This window comes from Leptopilina heterotoma, unplaced genomic scaffold, assembly GCF_015476425.1.
Source record: "Leptopilina heterotoma isolate Lh14 unplaced genomic scaffold, ASM1547642v1 Lhet_47, whole genome shotgun sequence".
In the NCBI taxonomy this organism is placed as follows: Eukaryota; Metazoa; Arthropoda; class Insecta; order Hymenoptera; family Figitidae; genus Leptopilina; species Leptopilina heterotoma.
The window spans coordinates 2,475,482-2,499,307 of record NW_025111098.1 but is presented as its reverse complement, the minus strand read 5'-3'; the positions used below and the strand labels follow the sequence as shown (position 1 = coordinate 2,499,307).

The 23,826-nt window shown below is 28.7% G+C and overlaps 3 protein-coding genes across 4 annotated transcripts; 1 reads left to right on the top strand and 2 right to left on the bottom strand.

Annotated features, from left to right (window-relative positions):
* Positions 1-1,119: 1,119 nt before the first annotated feature.
* Positions 1,120-2,413, bottom strand: LOC122507447 (GPI mannosyltransferase 1). The gene has a single exon (XM_043620159.1). The coding sequence runs from the start codon at positions 2,410-2,412 to the stop codon at positions 1,258-1,260; it is 1,155 nt and encodes a 384-aa protein (XP_043476094.1). The 5' UTR covers position 2,413; the 3' UTR covers positions 1,120-1,257.
* Positions 2,414-2,743: 330 nt separating this feature from the next.
* Positions 2,744-5,484, bottom strand: LOC122507448 (cx9C motif-containing protein 4). Its single transcript, XM_043620160.1, has 3 exons — positions 5,290-5,484; positions 4,194-4,330; positions 2,744-2,882 (listed from the first exon to the last, which is right to left on the bottom strand). The coding sequence occupies exons 1-3, from the start codon at positions 5,345-5,347 to the stop codon at positions 2,865-2,867; spliced, it is 213 nt and encodes a 70-aa protein (XP_043476095.1). The 5' UTR covers positions 5,348-5,484; the 3' UTR covers positions 2,744-2,864.
* A 1,813-nt stretch (positions 5,485-7,297) lies between these two features.
* On the top strand, positions 7,298-23,169 carry LOC122507438 (ataxin-7-like protein 1). Of its 2 annotated transcripts, XM_043620141.1 has the most exons (6): positions 7,298-7,750; positions 12,758-12,814; positions 13,447-13,551; positions 14,608-15,281; positions 21,572-21,622; positions 21,704-23,169. In XM_043620141.1, exons 1-6 carry the CDS (start codon positions 7,666-7,668, stop codon positions 22,406-22,408), a joined length of 1,677 nt encoding a protein of 558 aa, XP_043476076.1. In that variant the 5' UTR covers positions 7,298-7,665; the 3' UTR covers positions 22,409-23,169. The 2 variants fall into 2 exon arrangements, with proteins under 2 accessions (XP_043476076.1, XP_043476077.1); XM_043620142.1 differs by lacking the exon at positions 21,572-21,622 and having other exon boundaries at positions 21,704-23,168.
* Positions 23,170-23,826: the final 657 nt, after the last annotated feature.

Genomic DNA, 23,826 nt, shown 5'->3' with positions numbered 1-23,826 from the left:
AATTTTCATCAAAATTATCGAAAATAATTGAATATTCATATTAAAATTCTTGGAAATAATCGAATTTAATTTATATTTTTAAAAATAATTGTATTCTTTTGAGAAATTTTATTAAAATTGTATTGAAAATAATTTAATTGCTCTAAAAATTTTACGAAATTCACGCTATAATTGAATGTTTCTTAAAATCCACTTCTCATAGAGAATTTTATCAACAAATTTTTAAATAATTGAATTCTTTCGAAGAATTTTAATGAAATTTTTACATTTTTAAAGAAATTTGATTAAAATTCTATTAAAAATAAATGAAATTCTGCAATGAGTTATATCATTAGTGAATATTATTGAATCCCTAAGAAGAATTTTATTATTTTTGAACAATATTTAATTTTTGCAAAAAATATTATTACTCTTGAAAATAATTGAATTTCTCCAATAATTTGTAACTTTTCCAAAATTAAATTTTTTTTTCTGTCTTTAACTAAAATTCTTCTCAATTATTTTTAGTAATTTTTGAAAAAGTTCTTTAAGAATTTTCAAATTTATTTGTTTACAATTCAATTTTACAAAATTTCAATTATTCGTAAATTCTTCAATAAAATATATTATTTATTATATTTATTATATTATATTATATTTATTATATTTTTATTAAAAAATAAAAACTTTAAATAATTTTTAAAAAAAATTCCGCAATTAAACTTTCTCAAAAAAATTAATTCCACAGAATTGTTATTTAAAATTGGTTCAAATACCATTTAATTGACTCCAATAAATATTTATTTTATTATTTATGAAAATAATTGAATGATTGCGAAGAAATTTATAATAAATTTATAAATAACTGAATTCCTGTGAAATTTTTATTATTTTATGGAAATAATTAAAGGTTTGAGTAAAATTTTATTAAATTTTTTAAAAATAATTGAATTCTTTTGGAAAATTTAATTAAAATAGTTGATATATAAATATCATTGAATTAAGGAAAATTTTTGAAAATAATTGGAATTTTGTCAAAAATTTTATTTAAATTTTTGAAAATAATTGAATTTCGGAGAAGAATTTAATTATTTCTAAAGATTTATTGAAATTTTGTAAGCACAAAATAAATAAGCTTAATTTGATAGTTGTTAGATTTTTCTTCAGCTTATAAGAAAACTTAATGCCTCTTTATTGTAAACTTTATACAAAATGTATACAATTATAACTACATATTTATTATACAGCATTACGTCGCGTAACTACTTGTTTGATGCATTAGTTCTTTTCATAACTTTTGACCACTTCCACTAATACCTTAATATTAGTGATAAAAAAAAGTATACTCGCAATCCAAATGTAACTAAAAGTATTTATGGACTGAAATTCCAACATGTAAGCCATCAACAACCATGCACCTTGCGATAACATCCAAATTCCAAACAGTTTGAAGGTTTGAAGATACCCACAATTTAATTTTTGACAACATAGTGGGTACAAGCACAAAAACCAGAAAAAATATTGTGACGTCATGACAGTGTTGCATATTACGAGAAGAAACGCTTGCAGCATTAGAGCAAATGACAAATTGCGTTTGGATGAATAAAAAACGGAAATTGAAATCAATATCACAAGTTGGAGGATACTGTTGAAAGTTCGAAAAATTGACAAGTATGAGTTGTTAATAGACAAGTAAAGAGGGTAGAAGAAAATTGAGAAGTTGTGACGGGTGTCTTTTCTCACCAAATGGTACAAGAAACTCTCGTAAATAAATGTGTAACCGTAGAAATAATAACTCACTGCAGTTAAAGTTATTAAAGACAAGAGACAGAAGAAGGTAAATTTGATTTGGTTCATGTTCACAAAGGCACGATTCGGCGTTCGGAGAGAGAAGAACATGGCCATACTTAGTGCCAGAGGATACAGTCTGAAGTGGATCGAAAGTCCGTGAATTAAACCAGCCAATACATGACATTCTGATTGCAGAAGGTATATAGTTAGAATAACTAAAAATGCAGCTAAACAGTCAGCATTGCCTCTGGTTGAAATGACAATTGTTAGCGGATTGTACAACCAAAGACAGGCGCATTTCGTTGCGACGTTTACCTCACGCGGTTTACTAATAACCACCAATTTATAAATTAACAATCCAACTAAAATGTCAACGAATGAAAATAAAATTTTCCCAAATTGTGGAGATAAAAATATATTTGGTGTCAAAACTAAAGCTAATATCGGACTGTATCGATAAGTATGACGTTCGAAAGGTGATAAACCATCAAGAATGTATCGAGCCGCATCCGTAAATACCTCATAGTCCACATCCGTATACGGAACATTAAAATTTGCATCCTGAAATTTTGAATAAGCCACCAAAAGAACACGCACAAGGAAAGCAACTATACAATGGAACTTGAAACTAAATCTTTTCATTTTGCTTTCACGAAAAAAGATAAAAACTTCTACGGTGTCTAATTGCAGTCTATTTCCAAAATTACATTTACTTCCGCTGAGCAGCTTTCCTTAAACATTTTTTAAAATTATCGAATTCTAACTTACAGTTATTTTTTTCTAAACTAACTTTCTCTATTACGCAATGTGCATAAGCAGTAGCTGATTCCTGGCACTGCAATAATAAGGAAGGATAATTTTTTAAACGAGTTCTTGTGTTCTTCAAGATTTCGGTGCCGTTACTCATCGTTCGACTCGGGGATATTCAAATCTCTTATGATGTCACTTTTATTTATAACAGGAGCATTCCAAATTTCGTAAATCTGCCTACTGAAAAATAATCCTGTGCACAAAATAGATCCTCCAATAACGAAAAATCTTGGGTAGCGGTAATGTAAAGGAGCGTTCTTGTATACCGCTCTTCGTTTCATGGTCTACTTTATTGCTGTCTTCTGAAACATAATAATTTTATTATAACATAGTAAGTTTTGGAGTTGAGAATTCTGTCGAGTTCTTAAATTTATGGACAGGCTCAATTTTAAATATAAATTAATCGGTTAATTTTGTTAAAATTTTTATTTAAACTTGAAATATTTTCAACTAGAAAATACTATTAATTAAAATATTTTGAAAAATATGTAGTTATTATGATTCAAAGATGCAAGGTTAAGAAGAGAATATTTCCTATGAAACCTTACGTTAACATTATAATTATTAAAGAGGGATTTATAATTTTATTGGTTATTTACTTGAATAAATATTGTATTGAATTTTCAGTTCAATTAGCATTTTATTACACAAACAATTGAATTTAGATTTATATTCCATAGAATTTTCAATAAGAATCATATAGCACCCACTTTTGAATTAACAGTTAATTCCACTATTATAGTTTCAATAAGTTATTTATTTGATCCAAATATTTTTTATTTGTTTCTATTAAATTGTATATTATTTGGATTAAATAATGCATTATTTGAATTAAATAATTTAGTTTACCTGATGCGACTGTTTATAGATAAAATCGAATAACTCAAGAAAATCATAACCGATTTTGCTCAATTTTTTTTGGATAAAGAATGATAAAAGAAAGAATTCTGTTAAGTTCATTTAATATTTTCGATACTTTTATAGAACTTAAGCAATGAAAGCTGAAAAAATAGTGACTTTTTGAAATTCAGACAAACGTAGAGCCTAAACTTCTAAACGGATTTGTAAAATATTCTGGAATATAATTAATTGCGTTAAAATCTAGATATATGGGGCATTTCATTTCAAACCGTTTCACCGACAAAAAATTAAAATTAATTATTTGTTTTAATAAAAAATTTCTATTTAAGGCAATAATTTTTCTAACTTATAATTGATGAATAATTTTTGCTTATATGTTAATCGTGAAATGAAATAAATTTCATATTTGCTACAATTCAAAATATAACGTGAAACATTGACTCAATTCGGAAATGTAATTAGTTATAAATTTTATTTGGTAAACTTTTATTTCTCTAATTATTTGGACAATTATAAAAACTTTTACTTGGCGGAACTTTTTGCATCAAAGGTGCTTTTGTTGAGATAAATATTTTTCAAATAATTTGAATTAATTGAATGAAATAATTTTTTTTGTGTACGTTTTGTGTCGAGAGAGTAACTCTTTTTTCCGTTTTACCCTGAATTTTAAAAATAATTTATAACATTATGAAATGTTAACTTTAGGACGGCCAATTATTATTTGATATAACTTAAATTAAAATACGACTTACGTAATCAACTGTGTTATGTTCGTATGGTTTATTTGTGTCTATTCCATCACAAACAAGGGAATGCGATGAATGTTTCATACAACACTGTCTTAATTCTTCAATAATTTTTTCACATCTAGACGGTTGATAAACATTCTCTGAAACCAATGTTAATAAGATAAATTTTAATCATTTAGTTAATGAAAATCCAATATACTTAAAATTAAATACAAAAATTACTGACTGTTCTAATTTTTTTTTAAATAAAAATCACCCCTTTTAATGGATGGCTAAAAAAGATAATTTCTTTTGATTGCCATAATTTAATAATTTTTTTACAGATTAAATTGTTTAATCCATTGTATAAAAATAATTATTATGATTTTTTCTTCCAGCAAAGAGAATTGAGGCCCTGGATTTAAAAATTTGTAAAGGATAGATATTATTTCTATAAGCATTAAAGAAAAATGATTCACAAGAAAAATTGCTGTTTTTAAATGTATTCCTAACTAAATTTTCTATAAATAAAATGTGTACTTGCAATTTAAAAATTTTGTATATTCATTACAATAAATATAGTGGTTTTGTGATCCGCATTTTTAATTGTTTGAAAAGTTATGTTAACTGTTTATGAGTTATAACAAACGATTATTAAAAAAGTTTTGTTCAAAAAAACATGGTCGTCTAATGTCGAATAAAAATGATTTTAGAAAACAAAATTTAAAGATCTCAAACGTCATCGCTGAAGAGTGAAAGGTTTTATGTGTCAATAAGTATAATTACAAGCTTTTTAACAGAGTAAATCTTTAAAATGATTGTCACAGTTGAGGAAGAATAAACTTACATAATAAAATACCGGCAAAAGCTATTTTAGAGAGTGTACATCGTGTACATCAAACAAGCCTGACAACATAACCTTATTAGACAAACATGTGCGTAACTGTACACTTATCATTTTCAGAAACACAAATCTCCAAATTTATTATTTTTTCTTTCTTTTTTTGTAAAATTTCTCAAATTATAAGGCATACTATTCCGTAGGTACTTACGTCTGTGCGAACACAAAATTAATAAAAAATACAACAAGGTTTTGAATTATTTAAACGGCAACACTAACCTTTTAAACATGTTTGTAATTTACAAGCAATTTTCTTGCAAGGATCTGTTTCTGTCATGTGCTTTTACTGCTTTTCAAATCCGAAATCAAATTTTGACGTATATTGTTTTATCAACTTCTTAAATTGAGTATATAATATATAATATTATGATCACTTCTTGTCACAAGGTCCCACGTGAGCAGAAGGCGTAAGGACAACGCAGAATACGGATACGGGAACAGGGAATTGGAAAGAAAAGGACACAAACAGCTTATGTCATTTTCTTTTGCACGTCCTGCTTCTTTAAGGCCAATGCACAATAGATTCGCGAGTCGAGATGAATGAGATAGAAAAGCACACGAACATATATCTGTCCTTTTCTAACTCATTATTTTTTCGCAGCGTAGAAAAAGTTTAGAGTAAATTTTTATTTAGTTAGTCAACAGTTTTGCGTTGAGCAGTGAGTGTAAGAAGGATAAAACTATATGTCTTTCTTTCTTTATCTTATTATTCAACGCAAAACGCAGCGTTTGAACGCAAGCATGTAAACACTGCCTTAAGGCACTTGCGAACTTCAAAATTTTTAGGAGAGCAAGGTCTTGAAAATTCACGTTAGGGAGCGTTCAGACCTTCTCATGCAAAACTAAGGGTGGAGTCCCATGGCACCGTTTTGCGTTGCGTTTTGTAACTAGGCCATGAGTGCAAATATAGCAAACATATATCTCCATGTCTCTCACACCCATTGTCTAGTTACAAAACGCAACGCAAAACGCTGCCATGGGACTCCACCCTTATGCATGCAGGTTGCCATAGTAGCGTTCAAGAGTGAGAGAGATAGAATAATTTCCTATCTCTCTCACTCTTGAACGCTACCATGGCAACCTGCCATAAGTTTTGCATGAGATCGTGTGACTGTACCCTTACTAAATATAATCTCTGATAAAAGTTCATTTTCACGCAGCTGTTTGTAGAGCCAATCATATTTAGCAGCCCGGTGACACTCCTATACATTTCCATATAATTCTGTGGCAACATGCTGACTGGTGCCACCGCAGCGCTGATTAACTTTAAGGCCAATATTTTGGCGGGAATTTAAAAAAAAATAACATTATTTTTATTATTTATAAATATTTATTAATTATTTATCAATATTTTGCAAAATTAATAATTATTAATATAAAATAATTAATAAATATTTAAAATAATATTATTTTTTTTTAAATTCCCGCCAAAATATTGGCCTTAAAGTTAATCAGCGCTGCGGTGGCAGCAGTCAGCATGTTGCCACGAGTTGTAAAGCAGTGTCACCGGGCTGATATTTAGTGACGTGAAGTTTCACGACCGTGAAAATTAGGTGCTCGCCAAAAAATTTGGAAGTGTGTAACCATCTTTAAAGTGCTACTATACGTCCGGTATTTTAGGCAAGCAGATAGGATCGATGAATTTTCACAGTTATGTGATTTAATTTGATTGGCATTACGAATCAATTTCATTACTACTGTTTTCTAAAAATTAACTCTGAAAAAGAAATAATTGGTACAGCCAATTCGATCAGGTCACACGTAAAAAATTTATCCAGCTGATTTTTTTAACTAAAATAATACCGGAGGTATGGAAGCACCTTTAGAGTACAGTAGTGCTCAGAAATGCCTTTCTCGGACATAATATTTCCATGTAAACATACGAGTGCAACACGTTTGTCCGAAAGAAGGCATTTCTGAGCACGACTGTACATTTTGTACACAATGTATTTTTATATAACAGAAGAAATTTCTATCGTTTTCTATGAAATGTTTGCGTTTCCGTTTTATTTTATACCTAAGCCCTTTTATAAGATAGGAAAGAATGAATTTTCTTCTTGTCTTTTTATTTCGAGATGCGAAATTATGTGACTTATTTTTATTTTGTAACTAGACCATGCTTGCGAGAGAGATAAAAAATATCACCATCTTTCTTACTCTCATAGCCTAGTTACAAAAGGCAATATTGTAAACGCAGCTTGAACTGTTTCCATCCCTTAAGCGATACTCAACTGTCATTTACCTGGAAAAAGTCTATTGCCGGGGTTACATATAATCAACATACTTAGACTTTTTGAAATGATTTATTGGTTTTTAGTGAATTTACTTTAGAATAGTTTATCATTTATGTCTTAGTATTACTTGTACATATTAGCATTAATTTCGACATACAATGAAACGATTATTTCAACTTAAAAATCAAAATCTATTAACGTTTTACACATTTTATTCAATGTTTTTAATATGTACTGTTTATTGTAAAAAGTAAAGTAAGCAACATTTCCAACATTTTTACAATAACATTGACAGTATACTAAATTTTGACGCTCAGGGTAAAGAGTTGATTTGGTGCAAAATAATACACTTGCTCTTGGAATGTCAGGAAGTGATAGTCCTACATTTTTTCACGGACAGCCGTGGTCGAGTTGGATTGAAAGAATCGGACGGGACAAACCACTAAGTAAGTTTTGTTTATTATTTCTCGAAATATTGTAAGTAGTTAGTTTTGTATTTTAGTTTATACTGTATTCCAAATTTTTTATGCAAATCTCTTTGTAATAATCAACATTATTAAAGTTGGAAATACTGAGTTAAAAAAAAAAAAAATTGGTGTGCGGTGGAATGTTGTCTAATGTATTTACCTTATTTGATAAAGATTTGGCATGGTGGGGAAAAGGACGACGCATGACGAACTGGCAAATCCAGGAGCATACTAACAGCGTACATTTATCCTAAGTTTATCTCTAAAAAGCCATCGTGTTATTTGTTCTTTCCAGACGGGCCTAACAATGCAATTACTTTAAATTTCGGGAAGACCTCTTTATGACATTTTTTCTATTTTACAATTTCTGTATTTAAGATTGCAAATTTATATTTATTTATATTTATTGGTCATTTTTCAATGAATCTAAAATATCAGACAAAGCGTCTGTTCGTCGGTTGGGAGCAGAAAGGTGTCAATTCAGATTAGTCGTGAAAAACATGCCGTTTCAAAAAACATTTGAGAATCCTTCCATTTGAGCTGAGATTTGAAAAACATGACAACTCAGAATTGACGTTTCTTTTTTTAGTTTAGATTGTCAGTACAGAAAAAATTTGAAGAAAAGGTTATAAACTTTTACAAAAATGATTTTTCAAGTTGAGTTGTGCCTGACTCTTATTTTTGTTTGGAAAAAGAATTTTTTACCAATTTATTGGATTGATTTGTTTATTATTTATTATTTGATGGCCAGCTCCTTTCTTGTACCTGAAAAATATCTAATTTTAAATGATGTTATAATTAAAGATTGAAATTGTTAACAAATTGTGCTTTTTTTGTTATTGTGATAATTGTTGAAATTTTTCCATGACATTTTAAAGTCGGTTAAACATATATTTTTCTCGTACTTTATAGAAAAATATTAAATACGTATTTTTTTCTTTTTGTATAATTGCCCAAATTTTCGAGTTATGCATTTTCGAAATTTAGGATTTTTAAAAGTAGACCTACTTTCAGTAGCTTATAACTTTGAAAGTATTGAGTTTAGAAAAAAAGTTGTCAAAGAAAGAAAATTTTTATTTTTCCGAAATCGAACAGTCAATTGTAAAAAAAATCACACTGTGAAGAGTAGCGTAGCTTACGAGCAATTTGCAAGCGAATTTTGAAAAAAACTTCTAAACTCCTTAAACTCAATCAACCCATCTCGGGACTTTTAGGAAAATTTTCTATATATTTTCAGGTAGGGGAGAGGGCCCCAAGGTTGTCAGGGCCCTAAGGTGGTCACCCTAAGAAAATTTTTGTATATTAGTTAGTATCTTCAAATGTTTTTTGTTATTCTTATTATTTGAGAAGACAAAGATTTTAGTAAAGTTTTGAGGTAAATAGTCGTATGAGTCTCTTTGTAACGTGAACGTCGTAAAATTTCTGTTTTTAAATGATCGAGAAATTTTTTTCTCAGGGTGTTAAAATCATCGAAATTAACCATTTTTAATTAGTAAAAATCGTTATAATTATCTTTATATATCGTACAATAATATTCCAAATGAATATAATTAATATTGTGCTTTAAACAATTTTTTCATTAACGTTTAAAAAATTGTGTCTTGGCCCTAAGGTGGACACTTTTTTGGCCACAAGGTGGTCACTTCTGATTTTTTATGAAAATGTGTTTATACGCCATATTTATCAACATTTATCACTGTGAATGTGAATTTTATCAATTTTTAAGTTTTATGATGAATAATAATGAAATAGAATTATTTTCAAAATTTTACCTATCTAATACATACACAAAAAGTATCATTTTTGACGAAAGGACAAAGTGCAAAAAAAATATGTAATATGTTTCTGTGATCCTGAAAAACAATTAATATTAAATAAACAACTTAGTAATACGTTTTTTACATTTTTTTAAAACTTTTTTAGTGAATTTTTGTATGGTGACCACCTTGGGGCCACTTTTTTAAAAGTCGAATTTTCAACTTTTTTTAAAAAGTGCCATAACTTTTTTTTTATTAATGAAATAAAAAAAACTTTATGATAGGAAGTTAGGTAATAAGATAAAGTTTCAAACGCCGTATTATTGACCTTTATATATAATTCCATTTAAAATCTACAGTCGTTCAAAAGATGGGTGACCACCTTAGGGCCCTCTCCCCTATAAATAAATAAAAAATTAATTACCATTAATCTTGTCCAAATTTAAAAAAAAATTAATTTGTTTATAAAAAAACATAATTCGAAAAATTGGGAAATTATAAAAAAATAAAAAAAGGATTTGTTCACACTACTGCAAATAGAGCAATTGCAAAAAAAAATTTTATTTTAATTTCTAATAAAAATAAATAGTTGTTTAAAGTCTCATTTCAAAGTTAATATTCCCTACTTTCATAATATCCAAATAATAAATTTAAAAAAATCTCTTAATTGTTAAATTCAAGTTAACAATAAACAAAATTTTTATATTTGTTTGGGTCAATTTCAAACAAATTTAGTTTTTTAACAATTGATTACACAAATATTTCATGCAATGCAATTGAAAGTTTAGTTTATCATCTTTCAAACGCTTTTTTAAAAATTGTCGTACGATAATGTTTTGGGAAATTATCGTCATTTATTTAAAAAATGAACCTATTTTTTAAATTGTTGATAATTTATAAAAAAATTTTAACGCCTTACGAGGAAATGCTTCTTTTTGAGTTTCGTATAATTTTAACCTCTTCGTTGTCAACAAGATTTTCACTGTTTGGGCCAAAAGTGTGTTAAACATTTTTTTAACGGATTTTTATGAAACTTGGTATCCTAAGGTTTCCGGGGTCACTGATTACGAATCTAACTTCAGTTTTTCAAAATTCAAAATGGCGGACAAACTCTTTTATGCCAGTTAAGTGATAGTAAGTGCTTTTGGCCATTCACTCCGAAATATACTTTTTTCTAACAAGAGTAGGAAACAAAATTTTTAATTTTCTCTTTAGTCTAGGGTAGAAAAAAGACTTTAGTCAAATTGTACAATTAATATATTCAATCCGCCATTTTGAATTTTGAAAAACTAATGTCTGATTATCAGGGACCTCGCAAACTCTAGAGTAATATATGTGTCACGCTCTGAGGAAAGGTACCTAAGAAGCAAAAAATTTGAGGTTATGTTTTTAATTTTTTGAGTAAAAATACAGAAAGAGAATCAATTATTAATTAAAAATTGTTGGTCTTCAAGTCTTTGTTATATTCAAAATATTTAATGAAAATTGGTTTCAAATTCAAATAATTAAAAATAAACTTTTAATCAAGATAAATCTAACACGAACCCAACCTACAATTCGTTTGCTTCTTAGGTACCTTTCTTGGAAACGCGTCACATATTTCAACCTAATTTGATTAATTTTTAGTTTTGTCGTCCGCCATATTGGATCCGCCATTTTGAATTTTGAGAAACTGATGTTACATTCGTAATCAACGACTCCGAAAATCCCCGAGTAACCAGTTTCAGGTTTTATTTCGAAACGCACTACCTCTACGACCGGAAGGATTTCTACGACGGTTTTTAACGGATTCAATTGTATATTGTACAATCCAATGTATTTCTCTAAACAATACTGTTTTAAAGCTACAGTTCAAATTTGAATGGAATCCGTTAAAAACCGTCGGAGAAATCTTCTCGGTCGTAAAGATTGTCTTGAAAAACGTGATCTCAGTTGAGATTTACTACAATAAAGAGATATTTTCTAGAAAAAAAGTTTGTTATTTTTAAATCTAGTTTGATACATGTGTTTAACGTTAAAGAATACCCAGTTTCATTATACTATATCGCTTTCTTAAAATAATTAATTAAAATAGACTACATTTTATGTGCTCTGGGTGATGTCACCCCTTAAATAAAAATAACGAAATTAAAGTAAATCATTTTCATGAATGTTTCTTTAGAATCCCATTTTAAATTTTTAATCCCATTTTTAAAAGTTTGCTCTAACATATAATAAAATTTCTTCTGATTGTGCAAAATTTTTTTGGTTTTATGAAAATTTACCAAATAATATCTAACTTTTCTTCTTTGAATTTCCTTATTATTTTAATTTTTTTGGTATACTTGTCTTTTATTTTAAATTTGTCGCTTCTTTGATGTCGTTTTATACTCACTTAAAGATTCCTTGGAACTTTTTTACTTTATTTTTAACAGATTTTTTTACCAGGTTTTGTGTCTTCTGCTGTAACTTTATACTTTCTTGTAGATTTCTTAAGATTTTTTCAGATGCTTTTGGCGGTTTGACACAAGTTGAATATTGATTCAAATAAATCGTTAAAAATTAGTTGTCCTTTGGGACTTAAATACTTTAGCAATGCTTTGACATAAATAATTTTTGCGGTTGCTGTCCCTATGGGAAATGCAGGTTGAGCATTTAGCAGTACATCAAAATCAAGAGTAGTTGTTAGAGTGTACTAGTGATAAGTTGTCAGCACAATTTTTAAAGACATTAACTTTTCCATTAGTAAAATAACTAATTTCACTGCTTCACTGATCCATTGTTTCAATATGCTTTGACCGTATAGACCGAAATTTCGGTCGCAGGTGTAGTAGGAATGGTCGCGAACTGGAAACAGTTGCTGAATTTTGGTTTCTAATTTTCTAGACAGAAAAAAGAAAGTGCCGAATCAAACATAGGTTCCCAAAATCCACGTTTTGGCATCAGCAGGTCTTAAAACGTAAATATTCACAGGAATTAGAATAGGCTCAAAATCGCATAAATTGAATACTTTCTCATTATGATGAGAATGTAAAAAGTAAATACATGAAACTTTTTCCTTTTAGATTTTTATTTTTTATTGTTATATAAAAGATGCCCTTCGCTCTCATTTTCTATGTCTAGTAATTTTGAAAACTGGGGTTGATCTTGTACAGACAATTAAGGGCTTATGTGCAATAAGGAGATAAGCGCTATTGGCTTGATTACTGCAATTTATGTATCATTTAATTCTAAAAAAATTTGTTTTCAGGTGACGATGAATCGGAAGTTGAGACTACAAGTTCAGTTACACGACTCTCAGTGGACGGTAAATAATTTCTACTTTTCGTAATTAGTTAATAGGAAAGATACCGTCGAATGCAGTTACTAAAACTTTTCAATAGTTGGATTTTTATAATTATTTTTTACATTTTAAACTTATTGTTAACAAAGGTTAAACAAAATATTGAATCAAGTGTTGTACACTACATCTTAAAACTAGTCTTTATACAAACTGTCTAGTATACATATTTCTATTCATTACCAATGTAAATAAATAAATTATATCTACTATTTACAATTTTTGAAAACGTTCTTTGCATTCGTGATCAACGACCCAAAAACATTAGATTTCATACTGTTACTCACACCATATTTAACACTTTTTGATAAATTTGGAAATGACTATCATAATCAACAATCTGTTGTCTAGATCAAGTAGTAATATAATAATAGATTTGAAATTTTATTTGAAATCTTGAAAGTAAAAAATTTAAAATTTTGTTAAATTAAATTAAAAATTTTTTATTTTTACTTTCGTGGAATACTTAGTTTAGCGAATAGAATGGAATATAATAGCCTTTGAAATAATATGATTTTAAGAAACTTATGATATTTATTAGTTTATATAATGAAACATTTAGAATGTAAATTTATATTTTAAATAATTCTGATTTACAGACATTGACCTCTATGGATTTTGTCCAGAAAGAGATAGTTTTTACGGAGTAGTTTGCGAAATATGCAATGCCATAGTCAAACCGCAAGCTTTAATTCAACATATGGGTATGTAATATCTATTTTAAATTAAAGATTTTATTGATGACAAATTGAAGTTAATGGTTAATGTAAGTTTGGACGCTCAAGTAATTTGGCGCTTCAGTGAAATTGTATTAAGGAGTTTGGTGATACTTATCGCTGGGAATCAGTAAATTTTGCTGATTCAGATTAAGAGAGCATCATATTTACTACATGTTCATTGTTTATTATTTATTACCTTGTAAGCAGTCTCATCCATTACTTGCGTTCATCTTCAGCACTTTTTTGAACTGTTGTATTCAATGTATGCTGCTTGATAAAAATAAGCTAAATTGAATAAAATATCTGATCAAAAGAATTAAAAAGTTTTTAACATCTTTTTACTAATTACGAATGGACTGATCAACACTTTTAACATCTTTTATTAAAATAGTCAAATTATTTAAATTAGATAAAATATCTTTAGTTGTACATTTTGACTGTTTTTGATACCACTTTTTAAAGGTTTGAAAACACTTTTACGCTTAAGTGACCATATTTTCGGTATCAATATTTCCGTCACATGAAGTCTGTTCTTTTTCGTCTTCACATTGTGAATCAATGTTCATTTCATTATCATCCACAGAAACTTCAGTTGCTTCAAGAAGCTTATAAGCTTCCTCCAAGATCTAGAAACATTTGTTGAATTAATTTCATGCCATGCCATTGCAATTAGCGTGCAGCAATTCAACATGTTTAAATCCTTTAAATATTGAAGAAGACTTTCTTCATTCTGTACTGTTTTTTCATTTTTTCTATTACTTCCTGATCCATTGGTTGAGTAAGGGAAGTAACATTTGTGCGAGATTCTTTCTTTTCTTTGAAACTCCTGTACTGATGGGATAAATACTTCAGTAAGCCATATACTATAATGTAGTACAATAAACATACAACTTAAATTACATTTGTAGGGTTTGGTGACCAAGTGCATTAATTATTAGGCGATTTATCTGATAATGAATAATGTATAAAATTTGTAGTCACTGTAAAATATTAGTTTATGATTTATTTTTTATTGTTAATAAAATATCGCTTCTCTTTCAGAAACGAGACATCCATCTGGTATGGTAAATCTTCCTCCACCTTCTAATCCTATTACTAAATCTCCTATGAAGACACCGTACTGTAAATTATCTAAGTTAAAGAAAAGTCACTCAACATCCCAGCTTCAAGTGAACCACGCGTCCATAAAAAGAAGTGGAGATCACGACAATATCCAGTCTACCATATCACTTTCTGCTCCTCAATCTCCATTGGAAACTTTATCAGGACACTCGTCTTTCTGTAACACAGTCGTTTCTTCAAGCCCTAACAAGAGTCCAGTCACAGTGGGACAGACAAAACGGAAAAGAATCAAAGCAGATCGTTCTCTGCTCAAAGACAGAGAATACGATCCCGACAAACATTGCGGTGTTTGGAATGAAGAAACATCGAAACCATGTACTCGCTCTCTCACCTGCAAGGCACACACTGTATCGTTACGACGGACTGTCAGTGGAAGGAGCAAAGCTTTCGACAAGTTATTAGCGGAGCATCGAGCTGCCAAGGAGCTTCCTGCTAGACCGGCAAAATTTACTGTTACTGGCACCGTGACAGTGTCTTCTGACGTAACTAATCTCAAATCCTTAAGTTCTAATACTCCCCTTTCTACAACTGAAACTGAAACCCCTAGTTCGCCGCCTGTTTTATCACTGCCAGATACTTACCCACTGCCACAGGTAAGATATATCTTTTTTATGTGTGTACATTCATTTTTTTTATTCAACTTTGGTGATTACATTTTTTAATACTTGAACAAATTGTGGATTTTGCAATATATACTTATGCATTTGATAGATTACAAAATATTTTGTTAAGTAATATTTCAAGTTCACAATTATAAAACAGATTTTAATTAAAAATGGAACTTTTAATATCGCTGAGTATTTATATCTTCGTCATTTCTCAGTAGAGTCTTTAGTTAGCATCAGTGAGCATGAAGATGTAAAAGGAGACTTATTCTCTACACTTGAAAATCCCGAATAAAATCGGAATTCATCAGACTACCCTAGTTCTTATGAATGAAAAATAACTTTAAAAGTTCATAAAAACAGAAAAGAACATCTTTTTTTTGTACTTTCTGAAGGTTGATGAAATTTTAGAAAGTCCACTTAAAAGATGAAATTATTTTCTGCTTAAGATTTAATTTTATACACAATTTAGTCAGTCAGTTTTTTATTCTTAATAATAATAGACATCATTAGGGTAACTTTTTTGCATTTTCATGACAGTTCACATTTGATATTTTTTGTCTATTCCTGTGCATGTTACACCATTACCATATTTTCGTTTTGTATGTTAATTTTTGTAGCCATGTAATTTTATTATTTGAAAACTATCCATATTTGATGATCTAATTCTAAATTTTGCTCATTACCTTTTCTGCAGGTGTTATAATTTTTCGATCTTTATTGATTCGATCATGACAAGTAAATTTGACAACAAAATCGTTTTAAAAAATGAAAAAGATTTTTTTTATTCTTATTATCGTTGCAAAAATCATGAAAAGGGTTTGTCTAATAATTCCCAACAGAAGTGTAGTCAACTAGACTTGATTTGTTCACAATCGCCAGGCTAAGAAGACTAGAGTAGAAAAGGTGTCTGAAATTCTTGTATAATACATGTTGAGCAAGTATACTTAAATGCCATTTGTTTCTTCGTCTCCTTTCATAAAAGAAGTGAGATGGAACTATGAAATTCAATTATTTTAATTGATTAATTTCCATTGTCCAATATCTAAGTTTTATAACTTAAAAATTCCGATAGTTAAAATTATGTTCCATTAAGTTCAATTTTGGAATATATATCTAAAAATAGTATAGTGCGGGAAATTAGATGCAATTTATAGAACTATGAGTTGGAAAAAAGTTTCTATTTTTTTGGCTATTTTATTAAAGCCCTTAGGATTTCTATTTCTAGTCTTCTAGCGCCAGACACATGAAATGAAGCTGCTTTCCTCCCAAGTAGTATCTTATAGATATAAATTTTTGATAGATAGTTTTTTGTTTTCTGGTATCTTCAGTAATTTTTTTGGTTTTTTAAAATTAAGTTGGAGTTAGAAAAATGAAATGCATGCGTATATTTTCAAAGGTTTTCAGATGCGCTGATTTCAAAAATGATAATAAATATTGGCAATACTTAATTCAAAACGTGTTAGATTCTAGAAATATTAATCGTATTACGTTTTCCAAGAACACACGGAGAAAATTTATTCCTGAAATTTTACTGAATTTAGTTCGGTAAAACGTAAGATAAAGTGTTCGGTAAAATTGATCAGTTGCAATTATTCTCAAAATTTTATGTTAAAATTTAAAAATATGCATATTTTGAATAAAAGTGCAAGTTTGAAATTATTAAATTAATGGAAAATTAATCTTTCTGAAATATTAAATAATATTGCTATTTCATGTTTTCTTTTTGTATGATTTAAAAATATTTATTACATATTTGACAATTATATTAATAAGTGTTTAAAATAATTAATTGAATTTTAATTTAATTAATAATGAAATAATTAAGTATAAATAACTACGGGGCACTTAAATAAGTATTTCAATCCTGAAAACTAACACTTTAGGCAAGTCAAGGAACTTTTACCGAACTATTCCAGAAAGGTTAATGTCCATCAAGGAGGTATTCAAAATAATCATTAAACTTTTATTTTATTTATACTAAACGTTCAGTTTAAATTGTTTTTCAACTTTTACAATACTAGCTTGTAAGAAATAAATATATCACATTAAATTTTAAACATTAGTGAAAAAAAAATTTTTTAATTATTAAAAATTACGATTATGCCGCTATATTCCAACTTTATTGAAAAATTCAGTAAAATATAAGGAACAAATTTTCTCCGTGCACTTATTGCAGTATTTTACTTCATATTACAAATCCTCACTCTTTCGTGTTCTGTTTATTTAAAAACAATGACATTACGTAATTGATTTTGTTTCGCTTTGCCCTTTTTCGTGTGGGGCGATTGTAAACCAATCTTTCTACTCTCAAAATGCAAACTTACTACAACCAGTCAAACAGGGTAATTTCGGACAGTCAGACTAACTTCGGACAATTGAAACTTGTGAACAATGTACTGTACTGACTGATTTTAAGTAAAAACTGTATTTTATATACTTTGTAACTAGATGTTCTATGAAAATAACGAAAGTAAATATTTAAGTCATAAAAATCACAATTTTAAATGTCCGAACTTACTGCATTGGACGGTACCTCATGTTAGGAAGCAAGTAAGTAAGAAACTAAAAGCAACATACAGTCACACTTTTGTGTGATGGAACTAAGGGGTTAATGGAAACAACGTCTTTTAAACTAATATTATTCTTCTTTCGCATCTTATTTTCGATCAGTTAATTAAAATTTTTCTAAATACTTTTTCCTCTTCAAGTCTTTTTTACTCTGCAATTTTGAGTAATTTAAATATTCAACAATTAAAAAAATGTTTGTTCTGTTTTAAATATTTTAGTCTAAATATCCATTTTTTTAACCACGAAAAAAAACCTTGAAATATGTGACATAACAATTTTCCATTATTTTTCTTAGCGTAGATATATTGCTGCTATATTAGCACACAATGAATTACATTGAAAAATATTTATGTTAATATTGATTCTACTCGTTTTCCACCTCATTTCAATATAAAACTTTTTAATAGGTTTTGGGATTTGGTTTCAATTGTTATAATCTATAATGTTAGTAAATACTGACAGCATTCGTTAAATAGTGCATTAAAATGTTTCTACTCTCAGAAACGATTTAAAAAACAGTTTTTCTTAAACTGCCTAAGGAGTTTGTTTTATGAAATGAAATAGGTTAAAATTGTTAGTAAATTTTTTTATTTGTCCGATAAATTATTATTTCGGTCGCTTTCATCAACTTGTGGGGGGTCAAAAATTACTAGAAGTAATGTAGTAACATTACTACCTTATAGTTTTATTTCTACTTCACGACGTATTCCTGGCGAAGAGATATTTAAGTTAATTTTCATAAACTGGAGCTTTTAGATAGTTGACGACAAGGATTAAGGTTATTTATTTGTTCGACAGTATGGGAATTTAAAATATATCAACCATAGAGTGGTATGAAGACCACTTTATATCGTTTCGTCCCGGTCCCCACTACTTGGACTCATCAGTACAGTACCTAGACGGGGGAAGCAAATTCGGAACTTGTATATGGGGCGTTATTTCTAAACTGTCACAAGTGCACGATTACTGTTTCTGTGCACGTGTACGTTCAAATAAGAATAACTCCTATGAAAATAAAGTAATTTAAAAAAAAGAGTAGGGTTTTGGAAAGCTCTTTTTACGTACTTAACAATGGTTTTTTTTTAAATTTATAAAAAATAAAATTTCCATTCAAAAATTAAGAATAAAAAATATTTTTCTATTTTTGATTAATTCGGACATCTTCAATTTTTTTCGGAATACTTTCAAAAGAAAGTAAATTTTCTCACCTTTAAAATGATAGTTTGATCAAAATGGGGAGTTTTATAACTTTAACTTTTAAACTCCCCATTTTGATCAAACTATCATTTTAAAGGTGAGAAAATTTACTTTCTTTTGAAGGTATTCCGAAAAAAATTGAAGATGTCCGAATTAATCAAAAATAGAAAAATATTTTTTATTCTTAATTTTTGAATGGAAATGTTATTTTTTATAAATTTTTAAAAAACCATTGTTAAGTACGTAAAAAGAGCTTTCCAAAACCCTACTCGTTTTTTTAAATTACTTTATTTTCATAGGAGTTATTCTTATTTGAACGTACACGTGCACAGAAACAGTAATCGTGCACTTGTGACAGTTCAGAAATAACGCCCCATATATGCTACAAGACTATCCCGTATTGCACTTGTGAGAGATCTATATGGGAATTGACGTAGATGCGAGATCTATTGGCCAATCCCCACAACCGTGTGAAAATGTACGCCATATCTACATACGATTCTAACAAGTGAATGACTTTTACTTCCTGTCGTCTGATGATATCTGAAATCGACACTTTTGTGCTTTAGGAATAGAAAATATCGTAAAGAAAACGGAAACGTATTTATTTATACTGAATTTTGTGATTCCTTTCCTTTCTTCAGAAAAAGTTTTTTTGTGTTACAGTAATATCTATATTCTTATTTAATGTTTCTATTTGAAAAAAATATTTATTGTATTATTTTTAAATGTGTTATTTTCCTGAATTAACATCCTCTTTTAAACCTGTTTTTATTTTTGTTTGGTGCGTACACATTTGTACCTTCCTTAAGGCCAGGTTCCTCCAAAAAACGTGTTTTTTTAAACAAATTTTATTATATTATAAAAAATATATCAACCAAAGTTTTTATAGTTTAAGAGGCATATAAGAATACTAATTAAAAAATTTTTTTTTTTTTTTGCAATGGCGGTTCCAGAATTGGCTGCTGCAGAAAATTTTTTTTGTTGGTGGGTGACACGATAAGTCAACAACGAATCATCTGAAAGCAAAAATCAAAACGTTTTTTTATTCTGTATGACATTGGCTATGGCCGGTACTACAACTAAAAATATTCATTGTTATTTAAAAAAGTTATAAACAATTTAATGTGAAAAAATTAAAAAGTCCGCCATTTTGTTTTTTTTTGTGAAAATGTTTCATTGTAGTACCGGCCATAGCCAATGTCATACAGAATAAGAAAACGTTTTGATTTTGCTTTCAGATGATTCGTTGTTGACTTACCGTGTCACCCACCAACAAAAGGGATGTGCTGCAGCAGACAATTCTGGAGCCGCCATTGCAAAAAAAAAATAAATTTTTTTTAATTAGTATTCTTATATGCCTCTTAAACTATAAAAACTTTGGTTGATAAATATTTTTTATAATATAATAAAATTTGTTTTAAAAAAACACGTTTTTTGGAGAAACCTGGCCTTAATATTAGAACATATTTTCACTTGTCCTAATAATAGGTATAATTATTCCTCCTAATAATTTTATTAAAACTGTTTAAAAGCCAATGTTTGTTGTTTCCATAGACCAATGAAACTCTGATTCTTCGTCTTTTTTAAAGAATGATCATTGGTCTTTAAAATTCCTTGGTTATGTGAGACCTCTAATTTGCGCCCAACAAACAGCAAATCTAATCACAGTATTTGTCCAATTTCGCGGGAATGAAACTTCTATTCATGGTTCGTTCGATCCAACTCGCCAAAAAACTGATGAAAACTGATCCATGATTCGCGGTAAGGGAAAGAATTGTGTATGCTAATTCATTTCCTAGAACGCCCAAGTTTGCAAAAGTAATGTCATCCTAATCATTTAATAACTGAGCCTCTGTGTTCTCTGCATACTTTTGTCCTGTGTTGGTAGTTCTTATGGAAATTATCTGTGTTTAGAGAAAAATTTATTGGGAAATGTTTGTTTATCAATTTCACATCAGTTAAACGTGAATCTATTGAAAGACCTGATGACGATAATGATTGATAATAACATTAAACGTCAATGCTGTTTCCGCTGGACAATAATTGCAGGACTCACATAACAAAGAAATCCAAACGCCATTGATCCTCTCTTAAGGATTTATATTGAATACTCTGTTTATAAAACTTCCATTTGAATGCTTCAAAAGAAAAATATTTAGGACAATTTTGGCACCAAAAAAATTGTCACTTTCCTTACTTCAGACATACATCGGCTCTGATGAATACTTTTTTATTGAGTTAATAAGAAACCGATTCTTTTAGTTTACCTTTCTATATAAAATTTTAATTTATTTTTTGTTTCTAAAATAGAGAAAATGTTTTTGTTCTTTAATTTAAAAGTTTTAATTTAAAAGTTTGTCCTTAAATAGAAATATCGTTTAATCCCATTGTTAAAAGATGTGATATAATGTAACCCAGAAAGTTTATATTTATCCCAATCAGCCTGTTCTATATTCGAAAAGAGTGCCAGTTATCTCCTTTTACCTCCTTTTGTTTTGTTATTACAGGCTGTTGATTTGCTTTATCGGTGTCTGGCCCCGCATGGCTCCACTAAACCTGTAAGGCATGGTTTCTTTTGGGTTTTAAGACTGCTCCAGATTTCTAAATGTGATTGTTCTACATCATTGTTTCTGTTTTAGACAAAACTGGAAGATGACTTTGCTAATGAAGAACTAAGACTGGAATCAACGTTAGCCAAGTCCACAGCCTCCACAACCGGCATGACCACATCAATATCAGTTGTCTTACCGTCGCTCTCGCCAAGATCGTCAATGACTGAAGAATCGCCAGTAGCCATGCTACTTCCAGTCTCTAGCTCTTCGACAATTCAAATGGGAACTCCTCTAATGCCAGTGAGACAACCAATTGTCACAATGGCTCTCGAAACCAATGCGCCTATGGAGATCGACTCTGTAAACTCGTCTATTTATTCACCCGTTTCAATGTATAAGGACAATTCTCATCTCGTACTTCAGTTGCCCAGATCAAGTACTTCCACTCAACAGTCTGTTTCTAGAAATTATCAAACTCAAACATCAGTGTCCGTACTAAATATTTTTAATCCGACGGAACATCTAGATTTTCAAAGAAGTCAAATCAATGGTAAAAACGATTACAATGAGGATAATCAGAATAATTCTATGAGTCGTCAAGTTAAAAGAAGCAAGCATGATTATTGTCCAGAATTCTCAACAGCCATTCAACTCGAAGCAACTACCACATCGTCTCCGTATCCTCACTTTGAGGACATTTCATGGTCAAATTGTCATCCGGAACCTTTAGCCGTAAGCCGATGGCTACGTATTACATCTAGTCGAAAGCAGTATAATTTTAATATTCACTGACATAAAAGCCCTCCCACTCCAGGCTGAAATTTTTTTACTGCATTTATCATCTACCTCTTATTACAATTTCGTTTGTATATCTCAAGCCTGTTGATAAGGGAATATCTTATATAGAGCCTGGACTAACTTAAATTCTGCGGGTCAACATTCGTTGCTTTAGTTCAAAATAATACGAATGCTGATGAATTAGAATAAACATTATAACGGAGTCAAAATTTCTCAACTGGACCACCTAAAACAAACTTTTTAAATTTGCATTATGTTACATAATTATTACATAATTTGTTACTGCCGGGTGGTACAAAAACATTCCCGGAATGCGTTTCCAAAAATTTTTATTTTTCAATTAGTTATAAACAATTAAACTTTAAAGTACCTTTTTCGAAAATTCACTATTTCTTCGTTGTTTTTCGATAGAATTTAATAATATTTGGTAGAGATATGCAAAAATAATGCCTCTATTAACAACAACAAGAATTTAAAAAATGCATAATTATTTATGCAAAATAAATTGTTAATTATTTAAACAATTAAAGTTTTAAGTGACTTCTGGAATAGTTACGAAAAAAATTAAAAACTACAAAAACCTATGTTTTCTACTCTTTAATTTCAAAAAAAAAAAATTTTATAGTACCTTTAAAAATTGAGTAAATTTCGTTTCAAATCATTCTACAGGTCACAATTCTTGACCGAAACGATTTTTCTTTTTTTTTTCTAAGTCTTTGTAATTAAATTCTCTATCGATATTTGAATTTTTGTTTTTAAACATTTTTTTAATAACAATAAGTATTAAAAAAATTATAAAATCGTAAAAAATATTATTTTTAGCTTCATTAATTAAGAAAATTAATCAAAAAACCTATTAAAATAATGTTTGATTGTTTCTGATGTATGAAAAAAATATAACAATTTATTAAATTGTTTAAACAATTAATTGATGTTATTTTTTTCATAAATTGCACTTAGGGCTAGAAATTTCTAGTTTTTTCTCAACTGTGTAATTTTTTAGAAGTACAGCATCTACTAATGATAAAAAATTAAAAATAATTTATTTATTAAATTGTTTAAACAATTAATTGTTGTTATTTTTTTCATAAACTGCACTTGAGGCTAGAAATTTCTAGATTTTTCTAAATACAATCAATTGAAAAATTAAAAACTATTAATTTCTTAAACAATGGTTAAATAATAAATTTTTAGTTTTTCTTTTATACTTGAAAGTTTTAGTTACAAAAAAATGCACAATACAGAAAAAAAAATTTCTAGTCCTAAGCACAGTTTATGACAAAAATAATAACAATAAATTGTTTCAAAAATTTTTAAATAAATAATTTTCTTTTTTTTATCATCAGTAGATATTTTACTCATAAAAAATTAAACAATTGAGAAGGAACTAATAATTTTTAGTTCTAAGTACA

What these genes read in the sequence shown, in the direction of transcription:
- LOC122507447 (XM_043620159.1), bottom strand. Translation starts at nt 2,412, where the DNA reads ATGAAAAGATTTAGTTTCAAGTTCCATTGTATAGTTGCTTTCCTTGTG.
- LOC122507448 (XM_043620160.1), bottom strand. Translation starts at nt 5,347, where the DNA reads ATGACAGAAACAGATCCTTGCAAGAAAATTGCTTGTAAATTACAAACA. An exon ending in ATTACAAACATGTTTAAAAG is followed by an intron (nt 4,331 to 5,289) that starts GTTAGTGTTGCC and finishes CATTGGTTTCAG; the next exon opens with AGAATGTTTATCAACCGTCT.
- LOC122507438 (XM_043620141.1), top strand. Translation starts at nt 7,666, where the DNA reads ATGTCAGGAAGTGATAGTCCTACATTTTTTCACGGACAGCCGTGGTCG. An exon ending in CGGACGGGACAAACCACTAA is followed by an intron (nt 7,751 to 12,757) that starts GTAAGTTTTGTT and finishes ATTTGTTTTCAG; the next exon opens with GTGACGATGAATCGGAAGTT. An exon ending in TACACGACTCTCAGTGGACG is followed by an intron (nt 12,815 to 13,446) that starts GTAAATAATTTC and finishes TCTGATTTACAG; the next exon opens with ACATTGACCTCTATGGATTT.